Raw genomic sequence first — 24,166 nt, forward strand, 5'->3', positions numbered from 1 at the left:
GCTTCACAGCCCCTCCCCTACAACAATAACACCTGCCTCATAGCCCCTCCCCTACAACAACAATAACACCTGCCTCATAGCCCCTCCCCTACAACAACAATAACACCTGCCTCATAGCCCCTCCCATACAACAACAATAACACCTGCCTCATAGCCCCTCCCATACAACAACAACAACTGCCTCACAGCCGCTCCCCTACAACAACAACACCAGAACTGCCTCACAGCCCCTCCACTATAACAACACCAACACCTGGCTCACTGCCCACCCCATCCTACAACAACACCAACATCTGGCTCACTGCCACTCCTCTACAGCAACAACACCAACAACTGGCTCACTGCCACTCCTCTACAACAACACACCTGTCTCATAGCCCTTCCACTACAACAACAACACCTGACTCATAGCCCCTTCACTGCAGCAACACATGCCTCACAGCCCCTCCCTCTACAACAACAACAACACCTGACTCACAGCCCCACCCCTACAACAACAATACCTGACTCATAGCCCCTCCCCATCCTACAACAACAACACCTGCCTCACAGCCCCTCCCCTACAACAACACCTGACACAGAGCCCCACCCCTACAACAACAACACCTGACTCATAGCCCCTCCCCTACAAAATCAACAACACCTGACTCATAGCCCCTCCCCATCCTACAACAACAACACCTGCCTCACAGCCCCTCCCCTACAACAACACCTGACACAGAGCCCCTTCCCTACAACAACAACACCTGCCTCATAGTCCCTCCCCTACAAGAACAACAACAACACCTGCCTCACAGACCCTCCCCTACAAAATCAACAACACCTGCCTCATAGTCCCTCCCCTACAAGAACAACAACAACACCTGCCTCACAGACCCTCCCCTACAAAATCAACAACACCTGCCTCATAGTCCCTCCCCTACAAGAACAACAACAACACCTGCCTCACAGACCCTCCCCTACAAAATCAACAACACCTGCCTCATAGTCCCTCCCCTACAAGAACAACAACAACACCTGCCTCACAGCCCCTCCCCTACAAAATCAGCAACACCTGCCTCATAGCCCCTCCCCTACAACAACAACAACACCTGCCTCAGAGACCCTCAACTACAACAACACCTGCCTCACAGCCCCGCCCCAACAACAACAGCTGCCTCACAGCCCTGCCCCAACAACAACAACAGCTGCCTCACAGCCCTGCCCCAACAACAACAACACCCGCCTCACAGCCCTGCCCCAACAACAACAACACCCGCCTCACAGCCCTGCCGCAACAACAACAACAACAGCCTCTCAGCCCATTCCCCACAACACCTGCTCCAGCCCCTCCCCTACAACAACAACACCTGCCTCACAGCCCCTTCGCCACAACAACAACAACACCTGCCTCACAGCCCCTTCGCCACAACAACAACAACACCTGCCTCACAGCCCCGCCCCAACAACAACAACACCTGCCTCACAGCACCCCCCCCCTACCCCCCCAGAACAACAAGGCCAACATCTGGCTCACAGCCCCTCCTCTACAACAACAACACCTGCCTCACAGCCCCTCCCCTACAACAACAACACCTGCCTCACAGCCCCTCCCCTACAACAACAACAACACCTGCCTCACAGCCCCTCCCCGTCGTACAAGAACAACAACAACAACATCTGGGTCACAATCTCTTCCCTACAACAACACCTGCCTCACAGCCCCTTCGCCACAACAACAACACCTGCCTCACAGCCCCTCCCCTACAACAACAACAACACCTGCCTCACAGCCCCTCCCCTACAGCAACAACAACACCTGCCTCACAGCCCTGCCCCATCAACAACAACACCAACAACTGGCTAACTGCCCCTCCCCCATCCTACAACAACAACACCAACATCTGGCTCACAGAGCCTCCCCTACAACAACAACACCTGCCTCACAGCCCCTCCTCTTCCTACAACAACACCAACATCTGGGTCTCAGAGCTTCCCCTACAACAACAACACCTGCGTCACAGCCCCTCCCCTATAACAACAACAACACCTGCCTCACAGCCCCTTCCCCGCAACAACAACAACAACACCTGCCTCAGCCCCTCCACTACAACAACAACATCAACTCCTGCCTCACAGCCCCTCCCCTACAACAAAAACAATGCCAACATCTGGCTCACAGAGCCTCCCCTACAACAACAACACCTGCCTCACAGCCCCTCCTCTTCCTACAACAACAGCAACATCTGGGTCACAGCCCTACCCCCAGAACAAAAAGGACCCCAACATCTGGCTCACAGCCCCTCCCCTACAACAACAACAATGCCAACATCTGGCTCACAGAGCCTCTCCTACAACAACAACACCTGCCTCACAGCCCCTCCCCTATCCTACAACAACAACAACAACACCAACAACTGGTCACAGACCCTCCCCTACAGCAACAACACATGCCTCACAGCCCCTCCCCTACAATAACAACACCTGCCTCACAGCCCCTCCCCTACAACAACACCTGTCTCACAGCCCCTCCCCTACAACAACATCATCTGCTTCACAGCCCCTCCCCTACAACAACAACAACACCTGCCTCATAGCCCCTCCCCTACAATAACAACACCTGCCTCACAGCCCCTCCCCTACAATAACAACACCTGCCTCACTGCCCCTCCCCTACAATAACAACACATGCCTCACAGCCCCTCCCCTACAACAACACCTGTCTCACAGCCCCTCCCCTACAACAACATCATCTGCTTCACAGCCCCTCCCCTACAACAACAACAACACCTGCCTCATAGCCCCTCCCCTACAATAACAACACCTGTCTCACAGCCCCTCCCCTACAACAACACCCGCCTCACAGCCCTTCCCCTACAACAACAACACCTGTCTCACAGCCCCTCCCCCTACAACAACAACACCATGAGCTGGCTTACAGCCCCGCCCCATACAACACCTGACTTTCAGCCCCTCCCCCTACAACAACACCAACACCTGGCTCACAGCCCCTCCCCCTACAACAACACCATGAGCTGGCTCACAGCCCCATTCCCCTCCATCACCTGTCCCTGTTGCCTCCAAAGCTTGGGACCTGAGGTGCTTGTCTTGGTATTATGTCCAGTCTCCTACTCTGTAACTGATTCGTGAACTAACTTCACATCATCTGCCTCTGGTCCTGCATTCTGTTTTCGTCAAAAACTTTATTCTACACTTACATCCCCAAAAAGAAGCTTATGGTAGATACCAAGAGCTCAATACAGCAGAGTCCCTCGAGGAGTATAAAAAGTGCAGGGCGGAACTTAAAAGGAAATTAGGAAAGCTAAGAGAGTACATGAGAAAGCATTAGTGGGTGAAATAAAGGAAAACCCAAAGGGGTTTTTTTTAAACAGGTAAAGAGCCTGGAAGTCATGGGTACAGTCCTCAATCGCGGCTGGGTGTCCTTGGAGAGGGAGCACGCGGTGTCTGCCGGCACTCTCGAGGCCTTCCGTGCTTGGTGGGCACAGCGGGGACTGGGGTGCTTTATTGACCCCCTTAATCACATTTTGGTTTAAAGTTGTAAGTTTCCTTTAAATTTTGTCTTTAGTTTTACAGCTGACCTGAATTAGGGGCTGTGCTTGATTTGTCCTTCATTTTGTTAATTTGGTTTGATTGTTTAACTCCAGAAAGAGTTACAGTCCTCAATGAATACTTTGTGCTGGTCTTCACAATGGAAAAGGATGACACAGACAAAGACATCAGGGTGGAGTTCTTGAAATGTTAGAGGAAATTAAGAGAAAAGGAGAGAGAGGAGGTACTGACGGGTTTAGTGGCCTTAAAAGTGGATAAATTTGCAGGCCTGGATGAGATGTATCCCAGGCTGTTGAAGAAGGCAAGGGAGGAGATATCAAGGCCCTGGCAGTAATTTTCAAATCCTCTCCGGCCACAGGCGAGGTTCCAGAGGCCTGGTGGACTGCTAACATTGTTGCATTATTAAAAAAAGGAGGATGGGATAAACCAGGAAATTACAGGCTAGTTAGTCTAACCTCAGTGGTGGGGAAGTTACTAGAAAGAATTCTGAGGGACAGAATACATCTGCACTTATATGATTATGGGGCGAGGGTGGGAAATTGGAGTTGAAGCTGAAATGAGATCAGCCATGATCGTATTGAATTGCGGAGCAGGTTTGTGGGGCTGAATTGCCTACTCCTGCTCCTAGTTCTTATGTTCTTGGAAAGACACTGATTACTGAGGGATACTCAGCATGGATTTGTTAAGGGAATGTTGTGTTTGACAGATTTGATCGAATATTTTGAGGAGGTAACCAGAAGTGTTGATGACGGTAATGCATTTGATGTGGTCTACATGGACCTTAACAAGGCTATTGATAAGGTCCCTCATGGCAGACTGGTCAAGAAAGTAAGAGCCCATGGGATCCAAGGCAAAGTGGAATGTTGGATACGAAATTGGCTGAGAGGCAGGAAGTAGAGAGTGATGGTAGAGGGATGTTTCTGTGACTGGAAGTCTGTTTCCAGTGAGATCCTGCAGGGTTCAGTGCTGGGGCCCTTGCTGTTTGTGGTGTACATAAATGATTTGGACTTAAATGTAGGGGATTTGATCAAGAAGTTCGTGGATGACACGAAAATTGCTAGGGTGGTATTGAGGAGGATATCCACAAACTGCAGGAGGATATCAATGGACTGGTCAGGAGGGTAGAGCAGTGGCAAAGGAAATTCAACCCGGAAAAGTATGAGGTAATGCACTTGGGGAGGGCTATCAAGGCAAGGGATTACACTATGAATGGTAGGATCCTGGAAAGTACTGAAGGGCAGAGGGACGTTGGTGTGCATATCCACAGATCCCTGAAGATAGCAGGGCAGGTAGATAAGGTGGTTTGAAGGCATAGAATAGAAGAACAGGGAGGTTATGCTGGAACTGTATAAAACACTGGTTAAGCCACAACTGGAGTACTGTGTACAGTTCTGGTCATCACATTTTGGAAGGATGGGTTTGCACTGGAGAGGGTGCAGAGGAAATTTACAAAGATGCTGCCTGGCTTGAGGGTCTGAGCTATGAGGAAAGATTGGATAGGCTGGGATTGTTTTCCTTGGAGCAGCGAAGATTGAGAGGGGACCTGACAGAGGCATATAAGGTTGTGAGGGACATAGATGGGGTTGATAACAAGGCACTTTTTCCACCAGTAGAGGGGTCAATAACCAGGAGGCATGGGTTTAAGGTAAGAGGTGGAAGGCTAAGAGGGGAGTTGAGGAGAATGTTTTTCACTCAGAGGGTGGTGGGAGTCTGGATCTCACTGCTTGAAAGGGAGTCTGAGTCAGAAACTCTCGTAACATTTAAGAAGTATTTAAATATTCACTTGCATTGCCATAGCCTCCAGGGCTATGGGCCAAGCACTGGAAAATGGGATTAGTGTAGTTAGAGCTTTGTTGACTGGCATGGGCATGATGGGCCGAATGGCCTCCTTCTGTGCTGTAAATGTCTATGAGTCTATACTGCTTGCCTTCATCCCTGGAATCCCATGGTTCCTCAACCTCCTCATCCATTCTATGCTATATACACAAAGGGCTGAAAGGCCTGCTTTTGTGCTGTAATATTCTACGAATCTTTGTGTCCTTGTTACTCCTGTGTCTCCCAAGGTCCACAGACTTCCCATGTGTCGGAGAATCAATGTTATAATTCTTATTCTTGCCTTCCACAGCCTTGATCTGCCCTAGCTTCATGAATTTCTCCAGCCCTATGCCCCTGTACCCACCTCCCAGTTTCTTTTTGTTCTCATTCCCGTGGTTCCAATATTGCAGCATAAGTGCTCCTTTGACTCACTACCTTATCTCTGGAATTCCATCCCTTGGTGCAGGATTCCTGATCCATCTTGAATCAAGGCATAGCCTTGGATCCCATCTTTGCTTCCATGTCTGCATGAGTTCACTGGTTGTGTTTTGGAAACTTGCTTTGCCAGATCCTGTAGTTTTATTTCAAGCTGATATAAGTAGCAACTAAAGTCACATGTCCCAATGTTTCACTTCAGCCATGATGCTCATTATTATAAGGTTGGCAGCCTCCGAATCAGAAGGTCATGTAACCAAACCTCATTCTAAAGACTGCTGATTAGTTTACAACAAAATCCGCTTGCTAAATGGTAAACTTGGACCTTTAAAACCAAAAGAATTATAACTGATAATCATTTGGTATTACAGAACCTGAGTATTCCTGAAAAAGAGACATGTTGTCAAAGCTTTTCATCTTGCATTCATCAGGACAGAATTGCAAGAATACCAAATCTCAAAGGGAACAATAATTTATACTGCATGAGAAAAGCATGCTGATTGGTTGGCAAGTGGATTCTGATTAGTAGGGGCGTTGCCATGGATATTGCACCAGGGAACAGTTACCCCCAAGCTTTTGCTTAAATTCAAACTAGGCAAGCTGACTCTGATTGGTCAAGGTATTGCCATGCAGAATGCACCAGGGAACAGTTATTCCCCAAGCTTTTGTTTAGTTGGTAAAGATGTGAAGGACAGAGCTCTGCATATAAATATATGTAGCTTCTAATACATGTAAGTGAGCCACATTGCAAGCCCGACTGATAATCTTAAATTGATTTTCAGCGTAATTCTTAGCACAAATAGGATTGTTTAGTAAGTGTTTTCCAATTCCTGAATCACATCTAAGATGGACACTATTTTCTGAATTTTGCAAGCACAGGCCTGTTGAGTATGGTCAAACAGCAAACAGCTAAAGTGATGCCTGTTTGATACAATTCACCAGTTGTTGGGCCATACAGCCCACATACCTGCACCGCACCAGCACCGAAATTCATATACCATATGGTCATTTGTGTGGTAGGCAGAATGTCTTTTTAGCTCGACAGCAGAAAACTTTCAGTGGAGAATACTGCTCGTGTTGCTACTGCAGAGTAGCAGAGTGAAGCGGTTAGTTTCACTTGTTGCTGAAGTTTCTGAGACATTGAAGGTGAGACTAACCATTTCACCATTTCATGCAGTAGCAACACGACAGTGCTGCATGGTCATAAATGCTGCCGTTTAGATAAGGCATTAAACCAAAGTCCCATCTTCCTTCTCAGGTGAACGTAAAAGATCTCATGGCACTATTTCAAGACCAGCAGGGAAATTCTCTTTAGTTTCTTTGTAATTCTCTTAACCAACACCAATAAGTACAGATTAACTAGTCATTGATCTCTCTGCTGCTATTTCATTGGCTGTGAGGCATTTTGGTATGGCCATGGAAGCTGGTTGTATAGAAGCAAAACCTTCCGATTCAATGCTTTCATTGACAGAATTGGATCCAAATTTCACTCCCACACAGAATTACATCCTCCTATCCAATGTTCTCCACTCTCCATGTAGGGCCATGAGTGTAGGGCCATCTGAATGGGTACACTTCCTCTGCTAACAGTCAGCCTTTGGTTTCTGATCTGAATTTGTATGTGAACTTGTGACAGGAAGGTGGCTAGGGTGACCACTGGTGGAAACCAGGGCACATCCCTCAGCCTGCCAACCCCTATGCAGGCAAAAATAGCTATAAGCTGAAGGCCTGTCGATGTTAAAACAAGTACACCATGGAGAACTGCTGCAAAAATGATTATTGTACATAATTTTTTACCAATAATAACTTAACTAATAACTAATATATGCAGCATAACTAATATCTATAGATAATAGCTAATAACAATTTAAAACCTACTCATGGGAGACTCCTCTTGACAAAGGCAGACATAGGTGATGAAATTGATCAAGGCCTCCAATGTGCCAGCTCAGCCTTCGGCTGACTGATGAAAAGAGTATTTGAACACCAGGATCTCAAACCCAAGACTAGGGTCATGGTTTCCTGGGCAGTAGTGATTCTCATGCTCCCAGCTGCTTCAGAGACGTGGACAGCCTACAGCAGGTACCTCAAAGCACTGGAGAAATACCATCAGCGATGTCTTCACAAGACCCTCCAAGTATGGGGGCAAGAAAGACAGTTCCACAGCAGGGTCCTCTCCCAAACCAACATGTGGCCGGAGGTTTGGGGGGATTGTTGGGTGTTGGTGTGGGCTACTCCAAATCGACCACTGGGACTTCAGCAGAAATCTAATGGAAAGCCTGTAGAGATGGTGTGAATGGCAGGGACTGGGGGTGATTGGGAGAACTTCCCACTGAAAAACAAGAGACGGGGTATTTTCCCTTCTAATTTTTCAGCTAGTTCTTTTTGTGATTACAATAGACTGCACACAATTGTTACTGTCTCATCGACCAGGAGGACAGCACTGCTCGATCCAATATCTTTCATGATGCACCAGGCAAATCTTTGGGCTGAACTATGTGGGATTCCATTTGAAAGGAGTGAGATTGCACCATGTTAAACAGAGGGACCAGCCGATGATCTCAGTGAAAAATATGGGTAAAGTGGATCATAAGCTTTGTATGCAACAACTCCATTGTGGCACAGTCAGAGTCATTGGTTCATGTCCCACTCCAGAATTTTGACCACATAATCTATGCTAACACTCCAGTGGAGGGGTTGCACTGTTGGTGTGCTGTACTATCCAAGGCACTGTGTTTTGGATGAAACAATAAACTGAGGCCCTATCTGGACTTTCAGATGGAAGTAAAAAATGGCAACATTTTGAATAAGAATATGGAATTCTCCCTCGTGTACTGGCTAATCTTTATGTCTCAATCAACGCCACTAACTGCTCATTATCTCATTGCTGTTTGTGGGATCTTGCTGTGTGCAACTTGGCTGCTGCTTCTCCAATAATGGTGACTGCAATTCAAAAGTACTTAATTGGCTGTTAAGTGCTTTAGGACATCCTGAGGTGCTTTATAAATGCAAGTCTTTTAAAAAGGTTGACAAATCAAGCTTCTAAATACAACAGACGCTTTATGTTTTAAAATTGCAAAATGTTTAACATTTCAGCAGCTTCTTAGTTCATTAGTGACAATACCCGAGATTAACGTTGGCATTAAAGTCATTCCATAACAGAATAAGCATGTAGCAGGCACCAACACTGGAATCTGAGGAATTGCTAAACAAACTGTTTCACAGGCACTAAGAGATTACAGAACGTATCATCATTATTTTAGGATTTTACAGACTCCAGCACAAGATCAGCAGCCAAAAGATATCAGATTTGGAGTTAAAGAAAGCCACAACAGGAGTACAGTACAGAGAGCTGAGTGAGACTCGTCAGAATCAAAGCAAAACTGTCAATGTTAAATGGTGTGGTTGGGTTGGGGTGGGGGGAGGGGAGGGCGGTGGAGAAAGAGGGGGTCAACCAGAGAAGGAAACGCAAAATACGTGGAGCGCTGATGGAATTAGATAATGGGGACGTGGAATGTGGGAGGACACAGGACTGGCTTTTCCTTTAGTTGATGGGTTAGCCACGAGGCATGTCCTCTGCCACGCCTATAACAGCTTCAGTAGCCCACTATTCTTTTCTCTGGGGTTCCCCATTGGGTGGATGGAGCAGTGGTGTCATTCCTCAGTGGGTTAATGCTGCTGGGACAAGAGCGTTAAACTGTTTCTGCAGTTAATGAAAGGGCAGCCTTGATTCTTTTGAGTGACGAGCTGCTGCAGAGGAGATGGCAGAGTGAGGATAAGCAGCATGAAGCGATCTCCAGTATGTCTATGGATATTTCACTGGCTGAAGGAGGAACCAGGACAGAATGGCTGTTGCGGAATGCGATCTGAATGCCCATGAGGGTGGTTCAGGATGTCTGGGGGCCTCCACCATCCCAAGAATTGGCACATAGGGCAGCGGAGAGGGTCAATGACCTCACAAGGATGACTGAAGTACATCAAAGCTCTGCTGGAAAACTATACCCTTTCCGAATCCTACAGTCTTTACTCACCTCCATACATCTTGTACTCTCTCTCTGTCAGCACTATAGAGGGCAACCCCTGAAAATTACTCTAAAGCACGATCTGAACTCAACTCCCGTCACAAGGGATACTGCCGGCCTTCAAGGACACTTAGTTTAAAGGAATAATGCACTCACACCTCTCATTGAGGCAGTTTAATGTGAATGTACTTTATATGGAAATAAAGCAGGAAGTAAATATATCGGTACATAGATTCAAAAATAACTTTGAAAAGGGAGTTTGATGAATTCTTGATGGGGAAAAATGTGTCCAGCTATGGGGTAAGAGAAGGGCATGGGATTAATTGAATAGCATGATCAGAGGGCTGGCATAGGTATGATGGGCCAAATGGTCTCTTTCTGTGCTGTAATATTCTATGACTGCAAGCTATTTAAGTGTACATAGGGACAGAGATGTGGTAAAGTCACCAATCTGCAGGGCAGGGTAAAGAGCTTCAGTGAATGTTTGCTCCTGGAAGGTGTGTACCAGGGTGAGCTTCCTGTCAGACACACTGTAAAACAAGATTGTTCCAGCCTCAAAATCCACGTATACTCCCACCCTGGAAATATTCCCCACAGTCAGCTTGGTGTCATGGTCATCATGAAGGGCCAATATAGAGCCCACCAACGAGTAGAGACACCATGACTTGCAGTTCCTCCCCAGTAAACACTCGGTTCCCTTGCCCCTGCGGCTGATGCTCCTGTAACAAAGCCCAACTTTCCACACGCCGCTGTCTCCCCCCACTTCCACCTCCCAGTAGGAGCGGCCGGCCTTCACTCCCTCGGCACACAGCAGCTGCTGGCAGCAGTCGAACCGCTCCGTGTTCTTGGGTAGCGGCTGCCTCTTGTGTGATAGACTCAGAGTCCTGTTACCATCAGACAGGATGAACTGGGCGTGGGCCGTGTTGAGGTCCGGGGTCAACCTCTGTCCATCTGTGAATAGAAAGAAATGTGTCACTGATCTCTGCCGTTCTGCCCCTGCAAAAGTCTGTCGATATGTCTGAACCGAGCTGAAATAAACTAATCCTACATTGTGATTAGATAATTAAATCATATTTATAAGTTCTTTTCCACTTCTTAGTCTAAATGAGTTTAAAGTGTGAGGTGAAATAAGGTTATAAGATTACATAAGATATATGGCACAGGAACAGGCCATTGGGCCCAGGTAATCCATCATCAGTAATCATTTATGCTTCACCTTAACCTCTTCCCATCCTTCCTCATTTAAATCTATCAGCATAATAGGCTCATCAAGCTTCTCCTTAAATGCATCTATACTATTTGCCTTGTGGCAGTGAGTTCCACATTCTCATCATTCTCTGGTAAAAAGGTTTCTTCTGAATTCCTTATTGGATTTCTTTGTGACTATCTTATATTAGTGATTTCTAGTTATGCTCTTCCAGACAAGAGAAAACTTCTCTCTGTATCCACTCTATCAAATCCTTTCAGAATTTCAAAGATTTCTATTGGTCACCCCTCAGCCTTCATTTCTGAAGAGAAAAGGGATCTAAAACAAAAACAGAATTACCTGGAAAAACTCAGCAGGTCTGGCAGCATCGGCGGAGAAGAAAAGAATTGACTTTTCGAGTCCTCATGACCCTTCGACAGAGCTGACTGAATATAAGGAGAGGGGTGAAGTATAAGCTGGTTTTGGGGGGGTGGGGGGGGGGAGAGAAGTTGGGGGGGTGGTGTGGTTGTAGGGACAAGCAGGCAGTGATAGGAGCAGATAATCAAAAGATGTCACAGACAAAAGAACAAAAGAACACAGAGGTGTTGAAGGTGGTGATATTATCTAAACGAATGTGCTAATTAAGAATGGATGGTAGGGCACTCAAGGTACAGCTCTAGTGAAGGTGGGGTGGAAAGACTAGCAGGGCATAAAAGATTTAAAAATAATGGAAGTAGGTGGGTAAAGAGAAATCTATATAAATTATTGGAAAAACAAAAGGAAGGGGGAAGAAACAGAAAGGGGGTGGGGATGGAGGAGGGAGTTCAAGATCTAAAGTTGTTGAATCAATATTCAGTCCGGAAGGCTGTAAAGTGCCTAGTCGGAAGATGAGGTGCTGTTCCTCCAGTTTGCGTTGGGCTTCACTGGAACAATGCAGCAAGCCAAGGATAGACATGTGGGCAAGAGAGCAGAGTGGAGTGTTAAAATGGCAAGTGACAGGGAGATTTGGGTCATTCTTGCGGACAGACTGCAGGTGTTCTGCAAAGCGGTTGCCCAGTTTACGTTTGGTCTCTCCAGTGTAGAGGAGACTGCATTGGGAGCAATGAATGCAGTAGACTAAGTTGGGGGAAATGCAAGTGAAATGCTGCTTCACTTGAAAGGAGTGCTTGGGCCCTTGGATGGTGAGGAGAGAGGAAGTGAAGGGGCAGGTGTTGCATCTTTTGCATAGGCATGGGGAGGTGCCATAGGTGGGGGTTGAGGAGTAGGGGGTGATGGAGGAGTGGACCAGGGTGTCCCAGAGGGAACGATCCCTACGGAATGCCGCCGGGGGGGTGAAGGGAAGATGTGTTTGGTGGTGGCATCATGCTGGAGTTGGCGGAAATGGTGGAGGATGATCCTTTGAATACGGAGGATGGTGGGGTGATAAGTGAGGACAAGGGGGACCCTATCATGTTTCTGGGAGGGAGGAGAAGGTGTGAGGGCGGATGTGCGGGAGATGGGCTGGACACGGTTGAGGGCCCTGTCAACGACCGTGGGTGGAAAACCTCGGTTAAGGAAGAAGGAGGACATGTTAGAGGAACTGTTTTTGAAGGTAGCATCATCAGAACAGATGCGACGGAGGCGAAGGAACTGAGAGAATGGGATGGAGTCCTTACAGGAGGCGGGGTGTGAGGAGCTGTGGTCGAGGTAGCTGTGGGAGTTGGTAGGCTTGTAATGAATATTGGTGGACAGTCTATCACCAGAGATTGAGACAGAGAGGTCAAGGAAGGGAAGGGAAGTGTCAGAGATGGACCATGTGAAAATGATAGAGGGGTGGAGGTTGGAAGCAAAATTAATAAATTTTTCCAAGTCCCGACGAGAGCATGAAGCAGCACCAAAGTAATCATCGATGTACCGGAGAAAGAGTTGTGGAACAGGGCCGGAGTAGGACTGGAACAAGGAATGTTCCACATATCCCATAAAGAGACAGGCATAGCTGGGGCCCATGCGGGTACCCATAGCCACACTTTTTATTTGGAGGAAGTGAGAGGAGTTAAAGGAGAAATTGTTCAGTTTGAGAACAAGTTCAGCCAGACGGAGCAGAGTAGTGGTGGATGTGGATCGTTCGGGCCTCTTTTTGAGGAAGAAGCTAAGGGCCCCCAGACCATCCTGGTGGGGGATGTGTAGAGGGATTGGATGTCCATGGTGAAGAGGAAGCGGTTGGGGCCAGGGAACTGGAAATTGTTGATGTGACGTAAGGTGTCAGAGGAATCACGGATGTAGGTGGGAAGGGACTGGACAAGGGGAGAGAGAAGGGAGTCAAGATAACGAGAAATGAGTTCCATGGGGCAGGAGCAGGCTGACACGATCGATCTACCGGGACAGTTCTGTTTGTGGATTTTGGGTAGGAGGTAGAAGCGGGCCGTCCGAGGTTGGGCGACTATCAGGTTGGAAGCTGTGGGAGGAAGATCTCCAGAGGAGATGAGGTCAGTGACAGTCTTGGAAACAATGGCTTGATGTTCAGTGGTGGGGTCATGGTCCAGGGAGAGGTAGGAGGAAGTGTCTGCGAGTTGACGCTCAGCCTCCGCGAGGTAGAGGTCAGTGCACCAGACAATAACAGCACCACCCTTATCAGCGGATTTGATGACAATGTTGGGGTTGGACCTGAGAGAACGGAGTGCAGTAAGTTCAGAGAGAGACAGATTAGAATGGGTGAGAGGAGCAGAGAAATTAAGACGACTAATGTCACGCCGACAGTTCTCAATGAAAAGATCAAAAGAAGGTAAGAATCCAGAAGGAGGGGTCCAGGTGGAGGTAGAATATTGGAGGTGGGTAAAAGGATCCATTGAATGAGGAGAGGACTCCTCCCCAAAGAAGTGAGCACGGAGACGAAGACGGTGGAAGAAGAGTTCAGCATCGTGCCGAGCCCGAAATTCATTGAGATTGGGGCGTAAGGGTATGAAACTAAGTCCTTTGCTGAGTACTGAACATTCAGCGTCAGAGAGGGGAAGGTCAGGGGGTATAGTGAATATACGGCTGGGGCTGGGATTGGAAGATGTGTTGGGGACAGAGGGACAGGCAGGGGTGGAGGGTCCTAGTTGGTGTCAATGAGTTGTTGGAGCTTGCGTTCCTTAGCACTTGAGAGAAAGAGAAAAAGTTTCTTGTTGAGGCGTCAGATGAGACGAAGAATGAAATGAAACTGGTGGCACAGGCAGCTTGAGATCTAGCTTGTCAAACCTTTCCTGGTGGGTTTAACCTTGCAAATCCTTTTAAATTTTCTTTGTACCCTCTCCAGTTTCGCTATTTCCTTCTTCTAATTTTTAAAATTTATTTGTTGGTGGGATGTGGGCGTCGCTGGCTAGACCAGCATTTATTGTCCATCCTGAATTGCCCTTGAGCCACCTTCTTGAGCCGCTGCAGTCCATGTGGTGTAGGTACTGTAGGTAGTGCTGTTAGGGAAGGAGTTCCAGAGAGACCAGAATTATACACAGTGCTCTAATTGTGGTTGAATTAAGGTTCAATGTAGTTTTCATATAACTTCTTTACTTTCCTATTCTATTCCTCTAGAAATAAACTTAAGTGTTCTTTTTTATGGTCTTGTCAATCTGTGTCATTTTTACTGAATTGTATATTTATATTTCCAGATCCCATTGCTCTTTTCGAAATCCATGCGGACCATTCATTGTTACATTTTTGGTTTCTGGATATTTTTCCATTTTTCTCTTTATAAGGAATCAATTATTTTTCCTACCACCCGTGTTAAGCTGTCATCAGCCCATTTAGTTTATAATTCTGTGTTTCAGAAACTCTATCCAATATAATTTCCTGAAGGAGACAAATAATCATAGATGAAATTTGTTTGACTACACAAATTCATTGATTTTGATAAAGGACAATTTGCTCATCCAGTTGTCTCTGTCCAGTATGAGGCTTCCACTCTAACTCAAGATACCATTTCTACATGAAGCTTGCAGATCACATTGCCATGTTACATTCACATTTCGGGTAGTATCCCTTTCTTCTATTCTTGCTCTCTTACTTAGAATAATATCCTGCATTCACTTTTTGCTTTAAATTCCCTCTTCCCAGGTGCACAAACAAAAATCTCATCAATCTTTCCATACCTAACACTAGGGATCAGCCTCATGTCTCTACACTGCATTGCCTCCCTTGGTTCAGTGTTTCCTTTGTGTCTTGGTGAGCAGAACTGGACACAGTTCTCAAGTTGTGGTCTCACCAGAACTCTGTAGATTTCGAGGGTAACATAGAAGCCTTCAGGACAGAAGGAGGCCATTTGGCCCATTGTGCCTCTGCCTGCTCTTTGAAAGAACTATCCAATTATTTCCACTCTCCTGCTCATTCCCCTGTCACGACAGAAAAACTGTGACTGAGTGAGAGTGACCTACAACATCACCAGCTAACCACAGACATATCAAACTGTTTAGAGGAGACCTGTTTTAAAAAAAATATGTGTAAAGACATTGACCAAAGGTAGATACCAGCAATCAACTGATACCTGATACTTTAAAGTTGACCACTCCTCTGGAAAGTCTATCTAAATTGCACTGCAGACCTGTTCTGAGATATTGCATGGAATTTCACACCTGGCTGGGGGGGGGAGGGGGGGGGGGGGGGGGGGGGGGGGGGGGGAGGGGGAGCCGGGGGGGGGGGGGGGGTGGGTGTGGGGGACGGTGTCAAGGTCCACTTCAAACAGAAACTCTTGAAAGGAAGCCATTAAGGATGCAAAATGCTGGACTTCGCCAAATATACTCATCAAACATTCAAACCCTCTCCCCCCCCCCCATGGAGGATGAAATAACCCCATCTCCTGTTGATTTATATCTCAAAATGTGTCAAAGGTTTCTGAGATGAAAGTTAAAAAATATTGGAATTACTGCAACCATGGATGCAAGACATGCTAATTGAATTCTCTTCCGGGAATATACAGGAATGAGTTTAAAACTGGCTCTGACAAACAGAGAAAAGGGGGACAAGCAGGAAGAAAATAAACATGACAGTCATCTGACAGCTCTGCTGGAAAAGATCAGGAAAGGCAGCTCTCTCTGGAAGCTAAAAAGTGTGTCTTTAACAAAGTACCGACCTGAACCAAGACATAGGGGCTTCAGCAGAGTACAGACCTGAATAAAGTCAATTCCAGAATTCTACCAGAAACCACCTAACTTAAACAGCCACAACATTCCACAATCTATGCTTTATGGACAAGCAAAGGACTTACTCGTACATTGTTTTAACATTTATTTGGACTCTAACTTTCTTATGTGTGTGTGTGTGTGTGTAAAAATATGTGTGCATGTGTGCGTCTGTCTGTGTGCGTGTGTGCAATCGTGTCTTTTATTTTTTTTTTGGGTTTTCGCAACTAACAAACTTACTTCCTCTTTGACTCAAGAAAACCTGGAAAAGGCTGAGCCAGCTCACTTCTCCCCAGCTGGTCATATAGTTCTGAAAATGCTTCTTTCTAAATTGTTTGTGCAGTTCAACATTCAGTTGGCTTTGGTGATTGTTGCTCTGCATCAGTTGGTCATGTTTAAAAACAAGACGACCACGACTTCTGGCTATCTTTCATCTTTATCCCTATCTATATCAACACCACAGGAAAAGGAGGAGGCCAATTTAGCTCCTTGAGTTTGATGGGTTAGATGGCCTCCTTTTATGCCCTTGTGACTCTACATTATTACATTACATATAACACAGAGATCAATATTAGCATCACTACTTATTTTGATATACTAATGATATGGACTTGGGTGTAGGCAGCATAAATTCAAAGGTAGCACGAATGTAATTAACAGTAAAGTGAATAGTTTCAAAAAGGAATTGGATATCGACTTGAAAAGGAAACATTTGCGGGGCTATGGGGAAAGGGTGAGAAAATGAGACTAATTGGATGGCACTCTGAAAGAACCAGCTTGATGGGCAGAGTGGCCTCCCTCAGTGCTGTAAGATTCTATTATTACAAAAACAGGACATCTCATTACCACTCATTTTGTCCTACTTACACAAAGAGATCAATCGATCTCTGTCTCTCTTCACCTGGGAAACAAGTTCGAAATTTTTCTGTGTATGATTCTTTATCCTATCCAGTTTTATTTTATCCAGGCAAGGCCCAGGACGAGAGGATGTTAATGGCTCCGATGCATTCTTTATCCTGAAACATAAACACATGTTATTCATACAAATAATGACCAACAGGAGAAGACCTACTGGTCCAAGAGACCTGTCCCACAGCTGTGATGTCTTGTACATCACAAGATATAATCTCCCAGGAGAGACAAAAAAACATTAAAAACCAGGACCAATGTGGGGGTAAAAATCTAGGAAATTGCCCTTTGACCCCCTGAGGCAAATGAACCTAGTTGAGGAGATCACTCTGGCCATGATAATTTTATGTATCTACATATTGCTGGTGATATGGTGAACTGGCAAGAGGACTAAAGATGAAACATGGATTGTCAAGTATTATTTCCCCTTTTTTTTTAATACAGAACAACAATTGGCATTTATGTAATGGCTTCAACGGAGTTAAAAAAAAATCCCAAAAAGCTTCACAGGAACATAATCGGATGTAAAGAGATATTAGGACAGGTGACCAAATGCTTGGCTAAAGATGTAGGTTTTAACAAGCTTCTTAATGGAGGACAGAGAGAGACAGAAAGATTGAAAGGGAATTCATGAGCTTAGGCCAAGGAGCTGAAGATAAGGGCGTCAATAATGAGGTGAAGGAAATTGCAGATGTACAAGGAGCTAGAGTTGGAGAAGCACAGAAATCCCAGAGCTTTTGGGGGCTGACAGAGTTTACAGAGATAGGAATGGCTGAGATGGAGGTATTTGAACACAAGGATGATAAATTTAAATTTGAGGCTTTGCCAGACATGGTGCACAGGGGTGATGGGCAAACATGACTTGACAGCAAGATGCTGAAGACATTCCACATAGCAGGATGGTTGTCTTGTGTGACAGTACTGGGATGTGGTGTGTTGGTGGAGTGTGGTTGGTCGATGATGGTCCTAGGATTTGGAGCACTAGGAATAGAGTGTACGGAGGAATGTGAGGATTTAGAAGAATTGAAAAAGCAGGGCCAGAATGATGCCTTTGGAATGTGGGAATGCCCAGGCTGATGCACAGATTGGCCAAAATCTGACTGAATGATGGAACAGGCTGGAGGGGCTGAATGGTCCACTCCAGTTCTTTTGTTCTGATGCCACACACTGTGGGATTAACTTGAGGTGAGAGAGCATTTGGTGTGGGTGGCATTAAGAAGGGTGCCTCTGGGTGTGGGAGAACGGAGATCTTGTAATTATGGTTCATGTGTGAAAATCAACACTTTGTTTTCTTTTAAACTACACATAAGTGGGCTTGGTGGAGGTAGATTTTAAACAATTATTCCCTTTAATAGTTGTAGGTGGTAGACTGCAATAGACTAGATCGTGTGATAGGAACTAAAGCATCACATCATCAAAGTGCTGATTTTATTTCTGTTACTAGGAAACCGTAGACCCTGTGAACATATTATATAACAGCACATTTGAAATCTTCTGTGTATTACACTGTTTGTTGCTGAGATATGAAACTCGAGGGGATGTCATAATTCCTATGGTCTGTGACATAGCTGTAGCACTATTTTGCATGATTATATAGAACATCCTGTACTGAATGTCAATTGCGCAATTTCCCAAAGTATTGGCCAGTAACGGAATGAGCAATATAGATAAGGAGTAAGGAATCCCCCAAGATCTATATCAAGAGACAGAACAAACATTAATAGAAAAGGATCCAAATTGGGTTGTCAACTGTGGTTAAATGTATTCCTGGAGATTTCATCACATGACTTGCCCCACACACCAACTGTGCGTCAGCAACACCTCCATTCTTGTGATGTACTGCCTTCCTACACCAATTGGAAAGCAAAAAGACTCATTACCCAATTGGATGATGCTTGACTGTCAGCCAAACAGTCCTTTTTTTCTCATTTTCAATATTTTTATATCTGGCAAAGAGAAATGTTTAAAGAAAGTGACGAAAATATCCATCTTTTTAATTTCTCAATGATTTTTCTCCAGGATTGCACACAGCTATGTCCTGGAGATGGACCTTCAATTCCTGGAGACTCCAGGTCAAACCTGGAGGGCTGGCAAATCATCATACGAACATATGAATTAGGAGCAGGAGTAAGCCGCTCAGTCCCTTGAGCCTGACCTGCCATTCAACAAGATCATGGCCGATCTGAATGTTACCTCAACCCCACATTCTTGCCTACCCCCGATAACCTTTCACCCCCTTGTTAATCATGAATCTATCTAGCTCTGCCTTAAAAATATTCAAAGATTCTGCTTCCACTGCCTTCTGGGGCAGTGAGTTCCAAAGACTCAACAACCCTCAGACTGAGATTTTCTGCTCCTGTTGGCAGTGGGCAGGAGTGGAAAATCTTGCAAGATTGCAAAAATTTGTTTTACATCGCCGTAAAACCAGTTTGCAATCGTCCGCTCCCGCCGTCAGTGGCGGGTCGTGTTTCCTGCTGCTGAACATCGGGAATATCATTTCCTTAGATTTTCATGTATTTATAACTCCTGCTCACTGGAATCATCCCCTCGCCCTGGGTCATGAGGCTGCGTTGGCGTGCAATTATGCTGACTTGTTTCATAACGGCACATACGTGACGTGCACCTGCACTTCACTCCTCAATTCAAGGACCATTCGCCCACCTTGTTTTGGCCAATGCCCTGTGGTATTCATTGCCAGGTTTCTATGGTAGCATCACATCGGGTTCAGGGGGGGCCAATGCAAAAGTCTCAACTCAGCAGACCAGTGGTAAAGCTGTGGGTGTCTTTTTTAACGGCTGCAGGGCGAGAGTTTGCTAGGCGAAGGGGAAGAATCCCAGGGTGTGTATGGGGGTACATGTTTAACTGTGCAAGTGGCCTCATGATGTTGAGGGCTGAGGTGGACATGGGCCATAGGCACCTCCACCTCAGATTCTTCATGAGCTAACGAATGGATATGCGCCACAAGAAAAATGGGATCAAGGGATATAGGGAAGGACTGAGAGGTCTATGAGGGAGGGTAATCTCAACATTCACTTTCTCGATGACAAAGTTGGACAGGGTGGGGGATGCGGTTTCTATACTTGCACAGGGAGGATCCAAGCTGGTCTGGCAGTGAGGGCTCAGCACCACCATCACCATCTTCCTACCTGCCGCAATATGCAAGTTAAAAGTATAATGAGAACCTTGCTGCTGTGGCTCTGTAGGCGCTTTGGGTGCCAGCTGACTGCACTGGAGGTGGGGGTGGGGGGTGGTGGGGAATGATTAAGGGCCACCCAACTGAACTGTGCATTCCCACATGAGCAGACAGGCACAGCTGAGAGATGTTAGTGGTCTCTTAATGACACTGCAGGGAATCACCAAAGTGAAGGAACAATGTGCATTCACACGACACTAATCAGTGTCAGTAATCGATCTCCCAGGTTTAACCCCTTGCTCTCAGCGTGGCATTTCTCCAAAGCAATGATGAAGTTAAGTGCAATTGGGCATCTGGATAAGACTTTGGAGCGTGTTGCTGCAGTGGTGCTGGATAGTTCCCAGAAGACAAGCGTCAGGCCACCCTCGACATATTGCACAGCCTGTTTAAAAATTGATGCTCTTGTATATTCCAAACACTGTAGTATTACGGTGCTGTGTATGATGATTCCAGTGCCTGGGCTGAAAGAAGCACATCCAGGTGCCTGGCCAAAGCAATCTCATAGCAGTTGCTCATGATTAGGGAAGGGGCAGTGTCTTGGTACGCTCCCCACCTTGTAGATCGTTTCGATAGCAAGTAGTTGGCGGCACGGAACCAGGGTTGTGAACCCATAGTCGCTCATGAGTCACTGACAGAAGGATTAGTATTGCAGACAAGCCCTGACTCTTGTCTCTTTCTCATTGATACTGCAGAGAGGAGGCCACCAGGAAGATGGATTCATTGCTGCCTATATAATCGTAGACAGGAGTGAGAGAGGAAGAAGATTGTGGTAGAGGAGGCTGGCTCGCCAAAGAGAAGAGCAAACCTTCAGGACCAAGGCCTCTATAGGGTCCCCTCCAGACACAGGGGATGCGAAGAACAGAAATGTCGTGCATAGGCTCCTCGATAGAGCCAGGGTGTACAGACGTCACCTGTCGTATCTGTAGATGGCCACAAGAACCAGTGTTGCCGGCACCTCCACATGTCCAGGGATCTGGGGAGTCACATTTACTGCACTCTCCACACATTGGCGCCAAGCGGACTCAGAGGACATCCATTCCCAGTGGCTAAGTAATCGCCACATCAACTTCCGTGGCACTGGCTCCTACCAGGGCTCACCTGGGGACCTCTGCAAGATCTCTCAGGCATCCACACACCAGTGCATACATGAGGTCACAAATGCCCTTTTTGACAAGGCCTACAATTACATCAACTTCAACAGAGATCAAACGCACCAGGATGTTAGGGCACTGGCCTTTACAGAGATTTCCAGGTTTCCACAGGTTCAGGGTGCCATCAACTGCACTCATATGGCTAACAAAGCTCCTTGGCAGCAGGCACCCCAATACATAAACAGGAAAGGCTTCCACTAACTCAATGTGCAGCTGCTGCGGGACCACAACAAACAAATCCTACAGGTTTGCGCTAGATATCCAGGAAGCATCCACGACTCATATCTTGAGTAGGTTGCAGATCCCGGAGATCTTTAAGGGATCACACAGGATCCAAGGCTAGCCCCTTGGGGACAAAGGATACCCGCAAAGGACATGGTTGATGATGCCTGTGCTGCGGCTTCAGATTCCTGCAGAGAAAAGGTATAATGAGGCTCATGCCGAGCACACTATAGGGATTCTGAAGATGGGAGCATGCTTCCTCACTGAGATGAGGCGCTGTCTGGAGGAGGGCATGTTGCCATCAAAGGTCCAAAGGTGCTGACTCTTCAAGCATCTCTGCAGCATCCCAGTCACATTGGCAGCCTACATGATATAGGAGCTGATATTGCGAGTGGGCTCATGGATGGTGGCCTTCAATCGGACCACACTCCTCGAGGCGACCCATGTCCAGCAATGCATTCTGTGTAATATCGATGGTGCAACTGATGGGTGAGACTTGGGCCAAGGCAGCTGAGGAGGTTGGGCAGGTCTCAATCCAGGTACAGATGAGTCAGTCCCCCCTGTCACCTTCTCAATCCCATTGAAATCCGGCACTCTCAGTCAGAGATGGCAGCCTGCACTTTTTCTCACATTACTATGTGGGCCACTTGAGGTTGATGATGTTCAAACAATTGCATGCCAGCCATTAACATGCCTCCTCTTAAACACAGACATTGTGTCCTCATGGGCAGCGCTGGCCCTGACAAATTGAAAAATCTCTGACACCACGAAGCCCTCAGGGTCACGCTTAGTTTCCAATATAGATCATACTTAAGCTTCATTACTTTAGTGCTCATTCCCCATTTCACCCATCAACATTGTCTGACGGTATGACTGGCGGTTCTCAATCATGCTCAATGGATTAATAGAAACATAGAAACCTGGAGGAGAAGGTCATTTGGCTCTTCGAGCCTGCTCCGCCATTCATTATGATCATGGTTGATCATCCAACTCAATAGCCTGCTCCCGCTTTCTCCCCAGTTCCTTTGATCCCTTTCACCCCAAGAGCTATATCTAACTCCTTCTTGAAAACATACAATGTTTTAGCCTCAACTACTTTCTGTGGTAGCGAATTCCACAGGCTCACCACTCTCTGGGTGAAGAAATTTCTCCTCATCTCAGTCCTAAATGGTCTACCCCGTATCCTCAGACTGTGGCCCTGGTTCTAGACTCCCCCACCACTCGGAACATCCTTCCAGCATCTACCCTGTCTAGTCCTGTTAGAATTTTATAGGTTTCTATGAGATCCCCCCTCATTCTTCTGAACTCCAGCGAATATAATCCTAACTGACACAATCTCTCCACATATGTCAATCCCACCATCCCAGGAATCAGTCTGGTAAACCTTCGCTGCTCTCCCTCTATTGCAAGAACATCCTTCCTCAGATAAGGAGATCATAATATTCCAGGTGAGCTTTCACCAAGGCTCTGTATAATTGCAGCAAGGCATCCCTGCTCCTGTACTCAAATCCTTTCGCTATGAAGGGCAACATACTACTTACCTTCTTTACCGCCTGCTGCACCTGCATGCTTATCTTCAGCATCTGGTGTACAAGGACACCCAAGTCTCATTGTACATTCCCATCTCTCAATGAGGATGTTGGTCCCATTCCTGTTGAGATGTAACCCATCCAACATGTACAGGTTCCATCTCCTCCAGAAACAGTCCCAATGCCCCAGGAATCTAAAGCCCTCCCTTCTGCACCACCTTTCCAGCCACGCATTCATCTGCTCTCATCCTTCTGTTCCCATACTCACTACTGCGTGGCACTGGGAGTAATCCGGAGATTACTACCTTTGAAGTCCTGCTTTTCTATTTCCTACCTAAGTCCCTAAAGTCTGCTTGCAGGACCTCATTTCTCTTTCTTCCTATGTCATTGGTCCCAGCATGGACCACGACCTCTGGCTGTTCACCCTCCCCCTTCAGAATTCCCTGCAGCCATTCCGTGCCATCCTTGACCCTGGCACCCGGGAGGCAACACACCATCCTGGAGTCATGTCTATGGCCACAGACGTGCCCTCACTAATGAATTCCCTACCACTATTGCCCTTCTACACTTCTTCCTCCCCACCCTGAGCAGCTGGACCACTCACAGTGCCATGGCCTTGGCTCTGGTTGGCCTCGAGGAACCGTCGCTCGCACCATTTTCCAAGGCTGAAAAATGGTTTGTGAGCGAGATGCACTGAGGGGATTTGCTTACTACCTGCCTGGTCTCCATCTTCTGTCTGGCGGTCACACATTCCCTCTTTGCTTGCACTTCCTTAAGCTGGGGGGTGACCACGTCCTGAAACATGCTATCCACGAGCTTCTCAGCCTCATGAATGCACCGTCGTGCCTCCAGCTGCCGCTCAAGCTCCAAAACCCAGAGCTCAAGTTGGTCCAGTCGAAGTCACCTCCTGCAAAGATGGTCATCCAGACCGCCAGGAGTGTCTAGGATTTCCCACATAGCGCAGGATGTGCAAATCATGGGACTGAGCTCCCCAGACATATCTTAATTAAATAGAATATGGACACT

At 46.7% G+C, this 24,166-nt stretch overlaps 1 protein-coding gene across 1 annotated transcript in view; it reads right to left on the bottom strand.

The window, feature by feature from the left end:
• Positions 1-10,227: 10,227 nt before the first annotated feature.
• Positions 10,228-24,166, bottom strand: part of LOC121287560 (E3 ubiquitin/ISG15 ligase TRIM25-like) — a 92,258-nt gene continuing 78,319 nt past the window's right edge. Inside the window, exons 3-4 of the mRNA XM_041205491.1 lie at positions 21,754-21,799; positions 10,228-10,865 (exon numbers count right to left, since the gene is read on the bottom strand). Of these exons, the coding sequence (XP_041061425.1) occupies positions 10,228-10,865; positions 21,754-21,799 (684 nt within the window). The remainder of the gene's footprint in view (positions 10,866-21,753; positions 21,800-24,166) is intronic.

Source organism: Carcharodon carcharias, chromosome 14 (assembly GCF_017639515.1).
Source record: "Carcharodon carcharias isolate sCarCar2 chromosome 14, sCarCar2.pri, whole genome shotgun sequence".
Taxonomy (NCBI): Eukaryota; Metazoa; Chordata; class Chondrichthyes; order Lamniformes; family Lamnidae; genus Carcharodon; species Carcharodon carcharias.